Source organism: Arabidopsis thaliana, assembly GCF_000001735.4.
Source record: "Arabidopsis thaliana chromosome 1 sequence".
Classification (NCBI taxonomy): domain Eukaryota; kingdom Viridiplantae; phylum Streptophyta; class Magnoliopsida; order Brassicales; family Brassicaceae; genus Arabidopsis; species Arabidopsis thaliana.
Genome location: NC_003070.9, coordinates 28,787,554 through 28,805,113, shown reverse-complemented (window position 1 = coordinate 28,805,113; position 17,560 = coordinate 28,787,554). Strand labels below are relative to the sequence as shown.

At 35.6% G+C, this 17,560-nt stretch overlaps 4 protein-coding genes, 1 long non-coding RNA gene and 1 other non-coding gene across 10 annotated transcripts; 3 read left to right on the top strand and 3 right to left on the bottom strand.

Annotated features, from left to right (window-relative positions):
• The first annotated feature begins 255 nt into the window (after positions 1 to 255).
• COG0212 (NagB/RpiA/CoA transferase-like superfamily protein) lies at positions 256 to 2,361 on the top strand. Its single transcript, NM_106323.4, has 6 exons — positions 256 to 803; positions 886 to 976; positions 1,180 to 1,406; positions 1,495 to 1,570; positions 1,653 to 1,778; positions 1,930 to 2,361. Exons 1-6 carry the CDS (start codon positions 411 to 413, stop codon positions 2,079 to 2,081), a joined length of 1,065 nt encoding a protein of 354 aa, NP_565139.1. The 5' UTR covers positions 256 to 410; the 3' UTR covers positions 2,082 to 2,361.
• An 18-nt stretch (positions 2,362 to 2,379) lies between these two features.
• Positions 2,380 to 2,481, bottom strand: AT1G76728 (uncharacterized protein; the record flags this gene model as incomplete). The annotated part of the gene is made up of 1 exon (NM_001124135.1): positions 2,380 to 2,481. The coding sequence occupies one exon, from the start codon at positions 2,479 to 2,481 to the stop codon at positions 2,380 to 2,382; it is 102 nt and encodes a 33-aa protein (NP_001117607.1).
• An 834-nt stretch (positions 2,482 to 3,315) lies between these two features.
• Positions 3,316 to 3,624, bottom strand: AT1G09653. The gene has a single exon (NR_139667.1). It is a non-coding gene; the product is annotated as an other RNA (long non-coding RNA).
• A 1,087-nt stretch (positions 3,625 to 4,711) lies between these two features.
• Positions 4,712 to 10,970, top strand: AT1G76720 (eukaryotic translation initiation factor 2 (eIF-2) family protein; the record flags this gene model as incomplete). Of its 2 annotated transcripts, NM_106322.4 has the most annotated exons (16): positions 4,712 to 4,774; positions 4,912 to 5,336; positions 5,555 to 5,667; positions 6,322 to 6,841; positions 6,911 to 8,110; positions 8,193 to 8,740; positions 8,825 to 8,932; positions 9,024 to 9,124; positions 9,234 to 9,324; positions 9,411 to 9,521; positions 9,611 to 9,676; positions 9,803 to 9,862; positions 9,965 to 10,181; positions 10,208 to 10,521; positions 10,613 to 10,732; positions 10,839 to 10,970. In NM_106322.4, exons 4-16 carry the CDS (start codon positions 6,334 to 6,336, stop codon positions 10,968 to 10,970), a joined length of 3,576 nt encoding a protein of 1,191 aa, NP_177798.3. In that variant the 5' UTR covers positions 4,712 to 4,774; positions 4,912 to 5,336; positions 5,555 to 5,667; positions 6,322 to 6,333. The 2 variants fall into 2 exon arrangements, with proteins under 2 accessions (NP_177798.3, NP_001322567.1); NM_001334742.1 differs by lacking the exons at positions 4,712 to 4,774; positions 4,912 to 5,336; positions 5,555 to 5,667 and having other exon boundaries at positions 6,238 to 8,110.
• A 1,424-nt stretch (positions 10,971 to 12,394) lies between these two features.
• On the top strand, positions 12,395 to 15,416 carry ASHH1 (SET domain group 26). 4 transcript variants are annotated; one of them, NM_106321.4, is made up of 11 exons: positions 12,412 to 12,497; positions 12,689 to 12,763; positions 12,841 to 12,905; positions 13,000 to 13,156; positions 13,317 to 13,403; positions 13,596 to 13,680; positions 13,769 to 13,862; positions 13,952 to 14,150; positions 14,258 to 14,292; positions 14,411 to 14,870; positions 14,952 to 15,416. In NM_106321.4, exons 2-11 carry the CDS (start codon positions 12,743 to 12,745, stop codon positions 15,225 to 15,227), a joined length of 1,479 nt encoding a protein of 492 aa, NP_177797.2. In that variant the 5' UTR covers positions 12,412 to 12,497; positions 12,689 to 12,742; the 3' UTR covers positions 15,228 to 15,416. The 4 variants fall into 4 exon arrangements, with proteins under 4 accessions (NP_001321484.1, NP_177797.2, NP_001321485.1 ...); NM_001334741.1 differs by having other exon boundaries at positions 12,430 to 12,497; positions 14,925 to 15,385; NM_001334740.1 differs by having other exon boundaries at positions 12,395 to 12,497; positions 14,411 to 15,394.
• AT1G09905 lies at positions 15,229 to 17,509 on the bottom strand. The gene is made up of 2 exons (NR_143543.1): positions 16,637 to 17,509; positions 15,229 to 15,249 (listed from the first exon to the last, which is right to left on the bottom strand). It is a non-coding gene; the product is annotated as an uncharacterized misc_RNA (transcript).
• Between the last annotated feature and the right edge of the window lie 51 nt (positions 17,510 to 17,560).

Genomic DNA, 17,560 nt, shown 5'->3' with positions numbered 1-17,560 from the left:
GTTTCAATTTGAATTTGCTAAACCCGCTCTTGGAAACGCGAGTACAACTCTTTAAGTCAAACCACGCGCTCTTTTTGTGTACTCGCTTTTTTACCCGTCCAATGCAAAAGATTGATAGCGCGTGTAGTTATGACGTGGAGGGATGGGTGGTTAGAGAGAAAAGCTCGCGGAAGCGTATTGTTAGAAGAAGATTGCTTATTGGGCAGATAAAAGGCCCATTTAATTAAATCATTTATAAGAGAGGTTTTGAAATTGAAACCCAAGAAGGATTGAAGTGTTTTCAGCGGGAACTGAAACAAATGATCTAAGCCGTTAATTTCTTATCTTTTAACAAGAGAACAACACGGAGAACAAAGCTGAGATTTTTCGAAAACACACACCCTGAATTGATTGTGTTCGTGGATCTACCAATGATAAGATTATCACCTGGATTTGCAATCAATCCTCGTTTTCGATCCGATTCCTTTGTCAATTCCCAGAAACCGCCTTTTCTCTCCGTCCAAATCGGGTCACAGCGGAGGAATCTCTCTAGAATCGGATCGGAGAACGGCGACGGCGTCGCTTTCGATGCTGTAGCTTATGAGGCTGATCGGTTGAGCCTCGACGCGGCGGCGATGGAGGATATGGCGGAGACTGCAAAGAAGGAACTAGAATCGGATCCAGATAGTGACCCGAAAGCGTGGAAATGGGTTATCCGAAAGAAGATGTGGGATCTCATGGAAGCTCGGAACTACGCTATGAGCCCTAGACCTGTTCATCATCGAATCCCTAATTTCGTCGGTGCATCGGCTGCTGCAAGAAAAGTTTGCGAATTTTACCTTCCTTCTTCACTTTCTAGGTTTTGCCTTAGTTAGCGAATTTGCCAAATTTGAATTCTTGGTGCAGTTAGCCGAGCTTGATGCTTTTCGTATGGCTATGGTCGTGAAGGTTAATCCCGATTCGCCTCAAAAGCAAATCAGGTTTCTTACACTTTCTGGTTAGTTAATATAGGTATACATGTATCTGAGCAAATTCTTCACAATTTAGAGTTTTGAACTCATGTTCAATCATACTTCAAACATTTGGCCGCAAAATTGTTGCATTGTCACAGTTTTTTTTATGAAGTTCTCTTTTCTTCTGATGATGTTAGTAAGTTTAGTCTTGAATTCGGATTTTAGACATTGTGTTGTGTAAATGTAGGTGAAAAGAAGCTGTTGACTCCTCAACCGAGGCTAAGAACAGGATTCTTCTCTGTACTAGAATCTGATTTGTTGAAACCCGAAACGATCATGGAGGCTTGCACTTCTGTAGGAGTAGCCAAATATGGAAGAGCGATTGGCCTTGATGAGAAAATCAAAGTGGATCTCATTGTCATTGGCTCTGTTGCGGTTAACCCACAAACGGGTGCTCGATTAGGGAAAGGAGAGGTGAGATTTGTTACAATTCATTTTAACTTTAAAAGATATTAGTTGAACCAAACCATATGATTGGAGTTTGATATGACTATGTGTGCAGGGTTTTGCGGAACTCGAATATGGAATGTTGCGTTACATGGGAGCCATTGATGATTCCACACCCGTTGTTACAACTGGTATAAATACAATTTAGAAGAAACCTTTATATACACTTTTTCTTTTATACCTTGGCTCATGAAGCTTTTACTTCATTTGCAGTACATGATTGTCAGCTTGTAGATGATATACCTCTCGAGAAACTGGCGATTCACGATGTTCCTGTGGATATCATATGCACTCCTACTCGAGTCATTTTCACAAACACACCAATACCAAAACCACAAGGTCTTGATTTCCTTATTAACTCAAGTTTTTCATGTGATCTGTCAGTAGATTGGTGTTTGAATTATCATCAGCCTTATTCAGTGATTCACTATATTGTTTTCTGAATTCTATGCCTGAATCACAACATGCTGATCGTTTTTTTGTTTTGCAGGAATTTATTGGGACAAACTGTCGCCGGAGAAGCTACGACAGATTCGAATACTAAGAGAGCTAAAGAATCGACTGGAAAAGAAGACTGGCCGTAAACTTCCGACTGGACCATCTGAGAAATTACCTCCTACGGCTGAGCGAAAACGCCGGTAACTTAACCGCCTGTTTTTTACCGGTTTGTTTTCGGTTACTGTATTATACGAGAAAACAAAAGATATGTATATTAAGCAAATAAATAATTGGTGATTTCATCCGTTATCCAAACACATTTCAAACCATATAATAGCAATAATCGTACATAGATTTTTTCCTTTATACATAATTTTATCATCAACAATTTGTAAAAAAACTCTTATTCAAGAAATACTTATGGCTCGTGAGTTATTGTCCATGAAAACTAATTTTTAAAGAAAATAAGCTGATTACGTTAAAGTTTCACTCATCCCAATTATTACGAGGTTAGCTTTTTGACGAGGAACCATATACCAAGAGCCACCAACATTATAATCACCCAGGCACCGACGCCTATCGCAAACGCCACCGCAATATTCATTTTCGCTTAATTGTTTTTCACAGTCAACAATTTGTGTGTGCGTGTGTCTTGCGTAGTAGTTTATCTGTTTATGATTAGTTTTATGTGATGTACACTTTAGCAATACAAAAATGGTATATATAATTAAATAAAGCTTTTACTATATCTAATATCAATCATCAGATCACGATGACATGTGTTTATTATATCTAATATTAAATTGACTGTGATATATGTATGCTAGAGTACTATAAATTATGTATTTTATGCTTATATTATAGGTTTGAGTATATCCTTCTTTGTTTGAATAATACCTTTAAGTATATGATATATCTATTAAATAGATTGTAACATTTTTGATTAAAAATATAGAAAATAATAACTATTTTAAAAGATTATTTTATATATGCATCTAAGAGAACTAAGAAAAAAAATATAATAATCTGATATATTGGTAAGAAGATATGTTGATGACAAAAAAAGGGTAAGAAGATATGTAATTAATTTTTTAAAAAATAAATTTGATAGCTTGATGGTTTTATTTGTAGCTTAGAAGAAGTTAGATTTAAAACAATATCTCAAATTTTAACATATATATTTTTGGTCAAGAAAATATGTTATCGGTATATATATAATTTTGGATAGGGAAATTTGTAAGAATAACCAACAAAAACCACTTGGGAAAGCTTTAAAAAAAAAACACTTTGGAAAACTTAAAAATAAATAAATAAAAAACAAGTTTGGAAAGCTTTCTACTAGGTGTTTTTCTATTAATTTTCATGACTCATCACGAAGCTTTTACTTGTTTTGCAGTACATGATTGTCCGATCGTGGACAATATATATACCCCTCGAGAAACTGGCGATTCACGACGTTCATGTGGATTTTATTATATGCACTCCTAATACACCAATACCAAAACCAACAAGCTGGTCTTCAGTTCTTTATTGATTCAAGATTTCAAGGAATTTATCGTTAGATTTATATGAACTCTTTGCTTGTAACAGTAATCAGTATTATTCATTTGTTCATGAGAGCTACGACATACTGTTTGGACAAACTGCATGTCACCGGAGAAGCTACTAGAGATTGGGATACTGAGAGGACTAAAGAAGCGGATGGAAAATAAGATTGGTCGTAAACTTTGGACTGGACCACCTGAGGAATTATACCTATACGGTGACTGATATAATGGCTTCTAGTTTTGTCCAATTGATTTCTTGTTCGACTAAACCGTTTGGTTTTACCTGTTGTTTTCGGTTAATGTTTTATTCGTACTTACGAGAAAACAAAAGATAATGTAAACGTAGTAAAAAGCTAAGCAATACATAATTGGTGAGGTTATCCATTATCGAAACGCATTTCAAACCATTATAGCAATTATAACCACAAAGATTGTTTTCGTCTATAAATTTGTAAAATGTCAAGAAATACTGAAATACAAATTCTAGTCAGTTATTTCTCCATAAAAACTGATTATTAAAGAATTAGAGATACGCTGATTACGATTTAATACATTATGGTATTACTATTTTAGCTTTTTGATGAAGAACCATACCGCAACAGCTTAGCAAAAAAACCATACCGCAACAGCCACCAAGGCTATAACAACCGCGGCACCGATGCCTATCCCTAGCGCCACCGCAAAATCCATTTTCCCTTACACTTGTTCTCCTCGCCAAAATATATGTGTGTTTTGGGGGAGGGGTTTTATAGTTGAATAAATCTTAAAATGAGTTCAAAATATATTTGCAATATTAATCAGATCATAACATGTGTTTGATATTATAATCTAATATTAAATAGATTATATGTTAAATCTAGTAATTAGTTAAGTCACAACATATGTTTAAGTATATCTAATAATTAAATATATTGTGACCTTTATAAAGATAAAAAAAAAAGAATGTGACATTTTTCAAAGAATTTCATAAAACTATACTATAATTTAACCTTTTTTTGTTTTGTTTTGTTTTGCCATCTCAAAATTTGTAATCGAATATACAATTCACAAGCAAGAAACAAAAATAAAAATAATGGTTTATTTAGTTGTAATTTTTTGTTGGGTTTATAGTTGGGCTTTGATGTTGTGTAATTGGGCTTTGGTCACTCTTGTACTCTTTTTTAAAATTAATGAAACAGTTTGACGACAAAACAAAATAACCCAACAAGGAAGCCCAGAAAAAGCCCAATCGTAAATGAAACAAGCGGAAGAGACAGAGCACAGTGAACAGTTAATTCTTAACGCCGTGAAAAATACCTTTAACGCCGTCTTTTGTTCGTCGTCGTCGTGTTCTCTCTCTCAAACTCTCAGGTAACCAAACCTTCTTCAGTTTTCCGGTGGTTTCGTTTGTAGAAGCAAGTTTCTTCCTTTCCCAATAAAATTGTGTAGATATTAAAATCCCAGAAATTGATAAAACCAAAATTTCTCCCTTGTGACAAAATTTGCAGGTAAGTTGAGATTTCAGAAAAGATTGAGCTTTTAACAATTTTCATTCTTGGAATCACTTACTTTGGTGATAACTGATAAGATTTGTGTATTGTAAGTTTGTAACATATAGAGGAAGCTACTTTCAATGAAACACTGCGGAATGAGAGTTGGAATTGGTGTTGTTCCTGTTAATTTTCTATGTATGAGTGGAAATGTGTGCGTTGTATTTTCTGCTTATATTGGATGTTTTGGATAGTGTTTCAAAACGTAACTTGGTGTTAATTAGTAGAGGCCTCAAGGATTTAACTTTTCACAGCTTATGAGAGTGATCCTTTAGCAAATAATGAATCTCAAAAAGTTAAACGGAAATGGAAAGGACCACGATGAGGATACCTCCACGTCACCAAAATCCAGTGAAGCATCTCACTTGAGCTCTGGTCCTCAGGTATCATTTCACATGAATCTTTTACTTATCTTTGATCTTTCTATTTCACTAAGCTCATCTCATATTCGACAATAGATAAATGCTTCTTTATCTGACTTGTGTTAGATAGACATAACATTCATGCCTGTGTTTATAGTATAAGCACTCTGAATCAGTCTGAGTCTCTTCAAAAAAGTTCAAATCGAAAGGTAAACTGTTTTCTTGTTGGATAATCTTAGGAACCACAGAGCCCCTACGTGGAAGAATTCAAACTTGGAGATGAACAATTCAACTATTGCTTCCCACCTCCTGCCGCAGAGAAACACTCTATGACTGGCTATGATTGATTCAGGTGAGATCAGAGGTATCTCTGTAGCAGTTTCTTACTTATTCAAATCCCGTTTGTATAATTTATATACCATGCAGATGCAGTCATATTGATATTGCAGTTGTGTGCCATGTATGTATATTTGCCTTTGTTTCTTTGGTTTTGGGTTTTAATGTGAATTTGGGATTTTTAGAAGAAAATGATTAATGTTGATAGCACATGAAAAGGTCTTTGATTAATGTGATTACACTGATTATTTTAAAGTAAAAATTTAATTAATAGTTAAAGTAAATTTTGTTTAGATTGAGATTCGGTTTTTTTTTAAGTTTATATTTTACATTTATTAATATTCAATATATATATAAAAGAGTTAATATAATAAAATAATAATTAAATATGTCAAAAATAACTTTATTTGAAGATAGTTTTAACTATGAGTTATTTTGGTCTCTTTTTTAGAATGAAATCTTTGAGTTTGCAGTAAGGTGAGATTTTAATAAATGTTTGTAAATCCTAGATTTTGAATGATTTTAACAAATGCTAGATTCAATAAGATAAGATTTAAAATAAATTTAAGAATATCATGATTAAAAAATTGAATTAAAAGATTCATGAGCTTGATTCGGTAATGCCATATAAAAAGATGTCATCACAATATACATGGTGATTTGTTGGAAGATTTCGGAACCAATGGGTCGGAAGAAGCCGAGTAGTTCTCGAGGTGGAGATGATGAGCAACCACCTGCTGCGTCATCTCTCGTTGGTGCTGAATCCAAGAAGAAAGCTGTCCAAAGTGATGAAGAAGATAAGTACTCCATAAATACTGAGGAAGAGAAAGTTGTTATCACTGGGAAGAAGAAGAGTAATAAGAAGGTTACGCAGAAGCATGATGACGACGATGATTTTACTGAGGCTGTTCCCGAGAATGGTTTTGTAGGGAAGAAGAAGAAGTCCAAAGGTAAGAACAGAGGTGGCTCTGTTAGCTTTGCCCTGCTTTCTGGTAAGGAGGAAACGGATGATAATGAATCTAATGGGGACAAAGATGATGAGCCAGTTATAAGTTTTACAGGTAAGAAGAATGCGTCTAACAAGGGTAAAAAAGGCTTTGCGGTTTCAGCTTTTGATGCCCTTGGTGGTGATAAGGATGACGAGGAAGTGGATGGAGATGAGGAACAAGTTTCACCTATCACTTTCTCTGGTAAGAAAACGAGGTCCTCCAAATCTTCTAAGAAGACCACTAATAAAGTTGCTTTGCCTGACGAGGAAGAAGGGACAATGGGAGACGAAGAGAGCCTCGAAATCACGTTTTCCGGTAAAAAGAAGGGCAGCATTGTTTTGGCCTCACTAGGTGATGACTCAGTTGCCGACGAAACTAGTCAAGCTAAAACTCCTGATACTAAGAGTGTGGAGGTTATAGAAACTGGAAAGATCAAGAAAAAGAAGAAGAATAAGAATAAGGTTGCAAGGACATTAGAGGAAGAGGATGATTTGGACAAACTTCTTGCAGAACTTGGAGAAACCCCTGCTGCTGAAAGACCTGCTTCATCGACACCCGAAGTAGAGAAAGTTCAAGCTCAGCCTGGGCCAGTTGCACCTGTAGAGAATGCTGGTGAGAAGGAGGGTGAAAAAGAGACTGTTGAGACTGCTGCAGCGAAGAAAAAGAAAAAGAAGAAGGAGAAAGACAAGGAAAAAAAAGCAGCTGCTGCAGCAACCTCTTCTGTAGAGGCTAAGGAGGAAAAACAAGAAGAATCAGTTACTGAGCCACTACAGCCGAAGAAGAAGGATGCAAAGGGTAAAGCAGCAGAGAAGAAAATTCCTAAACATGTTAGAGAGATGCAAGAGGCTCTTGCACGGCGGCAAGAAGCAGAAGAGAGAAAAAAGAAGGAAGAAGAAGAAAAATTAAGGAAGGAGGAAGAGGAGCGCCGCAGGCAGGAAGAGCTTGAGGCTCAGGCTGAGGAGGCTAAGCGTAAGAGAAAGGAAAAGGAAAAGGAGAAACTGTTGAGGAAGAAGCTAGAGGGCAAGCTTCTAACAGCAAAGCAAAAGACTGAAGCTCAAAAGAGGGAGGCGTTTAAGAACCAGCTGCTGGCTGCTGGTAGAGGTCTTCCTGTTGCAGATGATGTTGGTGATGCTACTTCCTCAAAGCGTCCCATTTATGCCAACAAGAAAAAACCATCTCGCCAGAAAGGCAATGACACTTCTGTCCAGGTGGAAGATGAGGTAGAGCCACAAGAAAACCATGCAGCTACTTTAGGTGAAGTGGGTTCAGAAGACACTGAAAAGGTTGATTTACTAGAGTCAGCAAACACAGGCGAGAAATCAGGTCCTGCTGATGTAGCTCAGGAGAATGGGGTTGAGGAAGATGATGAATGGGATGCAAAAAGCTGGGATAATGTTGATCTTAAAATTGACGATAAAGAGGAAGAAGCTCAGCCTGTGGTTAAGAAAGAATTAAAGGCACATGATTCAGGTTAGTACGAAATGTAGTTAATTCTTCTCCCTAGTGTTTTATCCAATGTCTGTTTTTAATCTAATTTTTTGAACTGTTACAGACCATGAAACTGAAAAGCCAACAGCTAAACCAGCAGGTATGAGCAAGCTAACAACAGGTGCGGTAAAAGCTATTTCTGAAGTAGAAGATGCTGCTACACAGACAAAACGTGCTAAGAAGGGTAAATGCTTAGCTCCAAGTGAATTTATAAAAGAAGGTGGAGAAAATCTCCGTTCTATTATTTGCTGTATCATGGGTCATGTCGATAGTGGTAAAACAAAGCTGTTGGATTGCATCAGAGGAACAAATGTACAGGAAGGTGAGGCTGGAGGTATAACTCAGCAGATTGGTGCAACATATTTCCCTGCCAAAAACATCCGAGAGAGGACCAGGGAACTGAAAGCGGATGCAAAACTTAAGGTGCCAGGTCTATTGGTTATCGATACACCTGGCCATGAGTCCTTTACTAATCTGCGGTCAAGAGGTTCAAGTTTGTGCGACCTTGCAATTTTGGTGGTTGACATAAAGCATGGGTTAGAGCCACAAACCATAGAATCTCTAAATCTTTTGAGGATGAGGAATACAGAGTTCATTATTGCATTGAATAAGGTAAGACTGCTTGTTATTCTGCTACGATGGGATTTTTTTCTCTGTTGCAAAACTTATATGGAAAATAAAATCTTCACTTTCCAGGTGGATAGGCTATATGGATGGAAAACATGCAAGAATGCTCCTATCGTGAAGGCAATGAAGCAGCAAAATAAAGATGTTACGAATGAATTCAACATAAGGCTGACTGATGTAAGTTATACGTCTAGAGTTTCTTATGTATGGTTTGAGCTATCACTTTGTGTACATATTTTTCAAATTATGTTGTTCTATGGTATTCCAGATTATAACCCAATTCAAGGAGCAAGGACTCAACACTGAGATTTATTACAAGAATAAAGAAATGGGAGAAACTTTCAGTATTGTTCCTACTAGTGCTAAAAGGTATGATTCATGCCGTATGAATCTCTATTTACTGTTTGTAATATACAGCGTAACAGACAAGTTATTCATCCTAAACGTAATTGGGTAACGTTGGTTCTTGATATTACAGTGGAGAAGGGGTCCCAGATCTCTTGCTGTGGTTGGTTCAATGGGCTCAGAAAACAATGGTTGAGAAACTTACATATGTTGACGAAGTGCAGGTCTCTTTCCTTTCTCTTTAGGTAACACTTGTTTCTGCAATACTTCAGCATGCGGATTCTGATCTTTTCTTGAAATTGTTGAACAGTGTACTGTACTTGAGGTCAAAGTTATTGAAGGCCATGGGACAACGATTGATGTTGTGTTGGTAAACGGTGAACTCCATGAAGGTGATCAAATCGTCGTTTGTGGGCTACAGGCAAGTAAAAAAACTAATGATCCAAACAAGTAACGCACTGGGTATACATAGAACTTAGAAAAGTGAGCTTATTCTTCCTCATATTTCAGGGACCTATTGTCACAACGATTAGAGCATTACTGACTCCTCATCCAATGAAGGAGTTAAGGGTGAAGGTACTTTTAGATCTCCACTTCATGTCTCTTGTTACTGTTTTTTCCTCGAGTAACATACATTATGCAAATTGTTGCCGATGTCAATTTTTTTAACACACATCAAAAAGTGTTGTTTTGATGTTGCAGGGTACTTATCTGCATCACAAAGAAATAAAGGCTGCACAAGGCATCAAAATTACTGCCCAGGTGAAATGGACTAACTCTACTATAATCTTTGTCACTAGCAGCTGGTATTAAATATACTGACGTTTAGATGATATCCTAAATATTTTGGGTTGTGTTTAAAAGGGCCTTGAACACGCAATTGCTGGTACTTCCCTGCATGTGGTTGGACCTGATGATGACATCGAGGCAATGAAGGAGTCGGCTATGGAAGATATGGAATCGGTTTTGAGCAGGATTGACAAAAGTGGTGAAGGAGTTTATGTACAAACGTCTACATTAGGGTCATTAGAAGCATTGCTTGAATTCTTGAAGACCCCAGCTGTAAATATACCTGTCAGTGGTATTGGGATAGGGCCTGTGCATAAGAAGGATATAATGAAGGCTGGAGTGATGCTCGAGAAGAAAAGGAATATGCTACAATTTTGGCTTTTGATGTGAAAGTGACTACAGAGGCTCGTGAACTTGCAGACGAAATGGGAGTAAAAATCTTCTGCGCTGATATCATCTATCAGTTATTCAATCAGTTTCAGGTTTACATTGAGAATATCAAAGAGGAGAAAAAGAAGGAATCAGCCGGTGAGGCAGTCTTCCCATGTGTCCTTCAGATTTTACCTAACTGTGTGTTCAATAAGAGAGACCCAATAATCCTTGGAGTTAAGGTCCACGACGGTATACTTAAGGTATCCTATTCTTACTCTGCTATATTCTCGGTAACTTGCTCACATGTCCAAGGATTCTCAATCCTTTTAACATTCGTCTTGTTTGTTTTAGATCGGAACCCCCATTTGCGTCCCGGGCAGAGAGTTCACAGATATTGGCCGCATTGCCTCTATTGAGAACAACCACAAGCCTGTTGACTATGCAGAGAAGGGCGACGAGGTGGCGATTAAGGTAATAAGGGGATCATTCCCTTCAACAACCTTTGTATAGAGAAAGAGAGAGAGAGACAAAAGTTGTTGAGGTTTCAACTTGATGCTTTTCTCTGGTTGTATAACAGATTGTTGCTTCAAATCGCGAAGAACAGAAGATGTTTGGAAGGCATTTTGACATGGAAGATGAGCTTGTGAGTCACATTTCGAGGAGATCTATCGACATACTCAAAGCTGACTACATGGTAAGTCAAGGATAAGATAAGTTGTTTCCCATCTACGTTTTCTTTGACTCATTATTCTGACCCAAAACAAATGCTCGAAATTAAAACCAATAACAATTGCAGAAAGAAATGTCGACAGAGAAATGGAAGCTCCTATTGAAACTGAAGAGAATCTTCAAGATTCCCTGAACAGTCAAATGTCTACTCTAGAGCTTAAAACACTCGCGGGCCTTGTTGTTACGTCGTGTCTGCTGCATAACGAAGGGATTTATCTTCCTGATTCGTTTTTTTAATAACTATATTAGGCTGAAATTTGTAACCCTGTTAATTAATTTAGCCAATATCAAGAAAACTCTTAATAGGTAATACTGAAATTATATAATCTTATTGAAATTCTAAATTCTCATATAAAGCATGTTATTTCGTTAAAGAGAGTTTGTTACAGACTCTGACTTATATAGAGGCCTCTTGAACCCGGTCTACACACTAAACCTTAATTAGGGTTAACTCAACCGAGCTACAATCATCATATACAGTATATTATTAGTATATATCTTCAAATAATAACCGGGAAGAAAATGTGATGCAAAATTTAAATAATGATGACTAAAGTAGCAAGATGAATTGGTGCACACAAAAAGAAAAGTAGCTAGATGATAAAAAAAAAAAGTTATAGCTAAGCCCAGGCTGTGATTTGCTCTACTATTTTCAAATTATACAAAACTGAAAGCAATACAAAATGGAAAGTAAATGAAGTGGAGACTAGTTTTTTTTTGTTCTTGTTTTTTTCCCAATTTAATCATTTTTATTTACTCACTAAATAAGTAATTAAAAATTAAGGAGAGATGGGTTGGTTATATTATTATATAATATCAACAAATATAAGAATATAATGTAGTTTTTATTACTTAAATTATCGAAATTTGTATAATCTTATTAAAAGTTAAATTATTAAAATTAAGGAGAGATGGGTTGGTTATATTATTATATAAAAATTTGTATAATTTTTGAGGAGCAACCATAGTCCAAGACCCCACCAAGGCTAAAATCACTCCGACGGCGATGGCAATAACTCTTTTTTTATCTACTCCTATAGCCATCGTTAGAGCCATCTCCCTTTACTTCATCTAGCCAAATAACTTATTTTGTGTTTTATGATCATATTTTAAAAAGTTGCATGTACCCATTACAATATAAACACCCAAAAAGTGATACTTCTTATAACTCAATAAATGTATCTAACAAAATTAGAACCTCTTTTTTGATATATTTTTTTCAAAAATATTAATTTAGAATCGTGATACAAGATTTAACACAAAATGTAATCAATGAAACGACATATAGTGTGGTCTCATAGATGTTAGTTACATGATATCTACTTTAATTAAGGTCACGATATTATTAACATGATAATTTTTCTTTTCTTTTTAATTAATTTAGCTTTGTCTATTGTTTTTTCCTAATTTTAAAAAGAAAAAGAAAAGTTGGTTGCATTCTTTTCCTAACGCCGTCTATTGTTCTTCGTCCTCGCTCGTCGTCGCGTTCTCTCTCTCAAACTCTCAGGTAAGCTTCTTCAGTTTCCCACTTTCCCTCTTACACCAATATCCAATTTTGTGTGTTTGCAAATAAATATGTGTTAAGTAATGTGGTTTCGTTTCTAGCTGCAAGTTTCTTCCTTTCCAAAGGTTTGTGTCGATCTTAAAATCCCAGAGTTTGATAAACCTAATTCTCTCCTTCCGTTTTTAATTTTGTAGAAACTTGACCTATACTAGGCCCTGAGTCTGATTGCGAGAATCGCTGACAAAAAAATGCAATTTTCTTGTGATCCTGTAAGTGAAATTGGGTGAGATTTCGATTTGGTTTGTTTTGTTTGTGCGAATTTCGCCAATGATGTTTTTGTGTGAAGGATCAAGAAGGAGATGAGCTGCCACAATATGAACACATTTATCAAAATGACTTCTCTTATCGAAAGTAAGATCCTTTCTTTGATTGCTGGCTCGTGGCTTTCGGTTATCTTCTCAGTATGCGTTGTTGTTAAGTACACATTTGTTTAACGCTTCTATAGGCACAAGAAACAAAAGGAAGAAGATATATCTATCTGCGAATGCAAGTTTGATTTCGGAGACCCTGACAGTGCTTGTGGTGAGAGATGCCTCAATGTCATTACCAACACTGAATGTACTCCTGGTTACTGCCCCTGTGGTGTCTATTGCAAGAATCAGGTTAACAACTTGAAATCTTTGCTTCCACGTTTTCATGTAATTCTAGAATCTAAGATTTGCGTTAAAGCTTGGTGATGTTCTTACAAGTTCCTATTCAAACTAATGATAATTGAGTTAAATGAATGTTAATTAGTAGTTTTACATGCTTTGCCGGTTACAGAAGTTCCAAAAATGTGAATACGCCAAAACAAAGTTGATCAAGTGTGAAGGTCGTGGTTGGGGACTAGTGGCTCTTGAAGAGATAAAGGTGAGGACTCAAAATTTATTCTTGTGTCTTTATCATGTCTGATACTCTTTACCAAGATTTATGACAATTTCCGTCACACTTCGTTGATCTAATGCAAATGGGCAAATAACATGGCTGGTGTATTCTTTTTCTTAAGTAAATAGTCAATTGGGTTTGATTAAATGACTGGTTGTATTTGATGCTATGATTTAGGCGGGGCAATTTATAATGGAGTACTGTGGTGAAGTAATATCATGGAAAGAAGCAAAGAAGAGGGCTCAAACTTATGAAACTCATGGTGAGTAGAAACTTTACAGAGATGATGAGAGTGTTGTAATGCTATAGGTGATGTTAGGTGATGTGTTAATTATGTGTTACATGAGCAGGTGTCAAGGATGCATACATTATATCTCTCAATGCATCTGAGGCTATTGATGCCACTAAGAAGGGAAGCCTTGCTAGGTTTATAAATCATTCATGGTAAAACGAACAACTGGCTTTTTACATGCTTCAAAGAAATTCATATCTATAAAACGTTCCTTATCGTTTCTTTCTCTATTTTCCTGCAGTAGACCAAATTGTGAGACGAGGAAGTGGAATGTACTGGGAGAAGTTAGGGTTGGGATCTTTGCAAAAGAGAGCATCTCTCCCCGGACCGAATTGGCTTACGACTATAATTTTGAATGGTACGGTGGTGCCAAAGTGCGTTGTCTCTGTGGTGCGGTTGCATGCTCTGGATTTCTTGGAGCCAAGTCTCGTGGCTTTCAGGCAAGTCCTTACGTTATCATCCTCATAGTATTATTTGTCAAAAATTGGGAGGAATGAAATTAATCATACTGGTCTATACCTAACCTTATACCTTTCTATCATTTCAGGAGGATACATATGTATGGGAGGATGGTGACGATCGGTAATTTTCTTTTCACTTATTTTATGCGGCATAAAAATGGTCATGGATCTTGCGAGAAAGGAATGTTTTTCATCTTGGACTGGCGATATTTTAGCCCCTCTCTTTTCTTTGTCTCCAGGTATTCAGTTGATAAAATTCCAGTCTATGATTCTGCAGAGGACGAGCTTACATCTGAGCCTTCTAAGAATGGCGAGTCCAACACAAATGAAGAGAAAGAGAAAGATATCTCAACAGAGAACCATTTGGAGTCTACTGCTCTGAATATTCAACAGCAATCAGATTCAACTCCAACTCCTATGGAGGAAGATGTCGTCACGGAGACTGTTAAAACCGAAACATCTGAAGACATGAAGCTGCTCTCACAAAATTCACAAGAAGATTCATCGCCAAAGACTGCAATTGTATCACGGGTTCACGGTAACATTTCCAAGATCAAGTCCGAATCTCTTCCGAAGAAAAGAGGCAGGCCGTTTTCAGGCGGAAAAACAAAGAATGTCGCTCAGAAGCATGTTGACATAGCGAATGTGGTTCAGCTACTAGCAACCAAAGAAGCTCAAGATGAAGTTCTCAAATACGAGGTAAAACAGTTTTTCAAGCGTATAGGTACAAATTCAAAACCTTCTCAGTATCAGATGTGTTTGGTAAATTGTTGCTTGCAGGAGGTGAAGAAGGAAGCAGCAGTACGACTCTCGTCATTGTACGACGAGATAAGGCCGGCGATTGAGGAGCATGAAAGAGATAGCCAAGACAGTGTAGCAACAAGTGTGGCGGAGAAATGGATACAAGCAAGCTGTAATAAACTCAAGGCAGAGTTTGATCTTTACTCTAGTGTAATAAAGAACATCGCTTCCACTCCCATCAAACCACAAGACACAAAGACCAAAGTCGCGGAAGCAGGAAACGAAGACCATATTAAACTCTTGGAAGCCAAATGAGAATTAGCTCGGAAGGACACCTCTAATGGACAAAAAAATATCTTAAGAACTGGAAGCTAACTTGGTTTACTTTTCACGTTTGAAAATGTAATAAATATTTTTAAAATGAGAACATTTTGTTGAAATTTAAAATTTTAGTAATCAAATTTTTATTAATCAATTCTACCAAAAAAATAAAAATTAGTAATCAAAATAATTTAATAAAGACATTTTGAATGATAAAAAAAACTTTTTTAGTTAAAATTTTATATTTATGTAAAACATATTGATCGTAGAACATCGCTTAAGGATTTTATACTATGGGGGGATGTTGTGTCCAATTATTTTACACATATTGAATTTAACACTTAAAAACAAAAATATTATGTATATTTTAAAAATTAAAATATTTTGTGTAAAATATTACTTAAAACATATTGAACGTAGAACACCGTATAAGGACTTCATACTATGGACGGGATGTTGTGTCCAATTATTTTACACATATTAAACTTTAACACTTAAAAACAAAATATTATGTATATCTAAAAAGTTAAAATATTTTGTCTAAAATATTACTTTAAAAATAAAAATAAAAACCTTATATTTTAAATAGTTATAAAAATAATATAAATGTTAAAATTTAATATGTGCAAAACATATTGAACCTAGGACACCACTAAAGGACCTCATACTATGGACGGGATGTTGTGTCCAATTATTTTACACATATTAAACTTTAACAATTAAAACCAAAATATTATGTATATTAAAAAAAAAAATATTTGTCTAAAATATTACTTAAAAAATAAAAATAAAAACCTTATATTTTAAATAGTTATAAAAATAATATAAATGTTAAAATTTAATATGTGCAAAACATATTGAACCTAGGACACCACTAAATGACCTCATGGACGGGATGTTGTGTCCAATTATTTTACACATATTAAACTTTAACAATTAAAACCAAAATATTATGTATATTTTAAAAAAATAAAATATTTTGTCTAAACTATTATTTAAAAAATAAAATTAAAACCTTAAATTTTAAATAGTTATAAAAATAAAAGGAAAATATTCTTAAATATAAAAATGTTAGAATTTAATATGTGCAAAAAGATAATAAACCTAGGACACCGCTTAAGGACCTCAAATTATGGACGGGATGTTGTGTCCAATTATTTTACACGTATTAAACTCTAACACTTAAAAACAAAAATATTATTTATATTTAAATAGTAATTTTTATCTAAAAATATGAAAAAATTAACTTTTAACAGAATTGAATAAAAATTAATTTAAAGAAAAAATTGAAGAAAAATTGCAAAAAAAAACTTTAAAAAATCGGTGAGAAGAAAACCCCTTTAATCAAAATTATAAAATATATTAATTTTTTAATTAAACAAGAAAATGGGCTGAGAATTAACCTGGCAATGGGCTAGTCATTGTTTGATGGGCTGGAATTGTTTCTATTGGGCCTCTGAGAGCACATGCCATCTTTACCCGTTAACGGAAAATACGCTCCACCTCCTCAATCTCCATCGCCAATCTCCGATGATCGCTCCACCATCATGACTCCCAAAGCCTAAAATCCTCTGATCGCTCCACCTCCTCAATCTATCGACACCTCAATCGCCGGATAGAACCTCCAACATCATGACTCCCGAAGCCTAAAATTCCCGTCAACATGTCCTTCGAATCGTCTCTCTCTCTGTTTCTACGGTGGATGATAGATCTTATCATCGCAGGCAAACAAATTAAGACGTGATGCTTGTGTGTGTGATCTCTCTCGTCTTCTTCGTTGCTTTTGAAGTGAACAGAGAGAGCCGTTGTATATATGGGTCTTTCTTAGGCCAGACCAACGAATCACACCAAAGATTAGGGTGAATCCAAAGCAGATGCAACAACTCGTGAATAATGAAATCTCAAAAAGGAAGAGAACAGAGAGGCAAACGAAGCAGACAGAAATCGAAGAAGAGAATTGAAAAAAAATTCAGAGCAATTGCGTCTTTAACTTGAGAGGAGACCCGAGACGCATGTATATAAACTTCTTTGTTTGACATTCAAGTTTCCTTTTTTCTCCCAAGTTTCCTTTTTTCCTTTTCACTTAGGGTTTGATATAGTCCAGAGCAAACACTAACCTTAGGTTCGGTGATAATCTAGCCGTTATACACGGTTCGGGTCAAATACTTTCCATTTATTAGCTGATACGCTCTTACTAATTTTTGGTTTAGATACTGATTGTATTACTTTCTACTAAACCATTGCTTTTCATTTATCTAACGTTATGCTCTGCCTCCTTTGTATTAGTGGATCACGTTGACTTATTGTTTTAAAGAAAACGGCTAAGA

Coding starts and splice junctions, on each gene's coding strand:
- COG0212 (NM_106323.4), top strand. CDS start 411: ATGATAAGATTATCACCTGGATTTGCAATCAATCCTCGTTTTCGATCC. Junction 1,407..1,494: donor CTCGATTAGGGAAAGGAGAG/GTGAGATTTGTT, acceptor CTATGTGTGCAG/GGTTTTGCGGAACTCGAATA. Junction 1,779..1,929: donor ACCAATACCAAAACCACAAG/GTCTTGATTTCC, acceptor TTTGTTTTGCAG/GAATTTATTGGGACAAACTG.
- ASHH1 (NM_001334740.1), top strand. CDS start 12,743: ATGCAATTTTCTTGTGATCCT. Junction 13,157..13,316: donor GTGTCTATTGCAAGAATCAG/GTTAACAACTTG, acceptor TGCCGGTTACAG/AAGTTCCAAAAATGTGAATA. Junction 13,863..13,951: donor AGGTTTATAAATCATTCATG/GTAAAACGAACA, acceptor ATTTTCCTGCAG/TAGACCAAATTGTGAGACGA.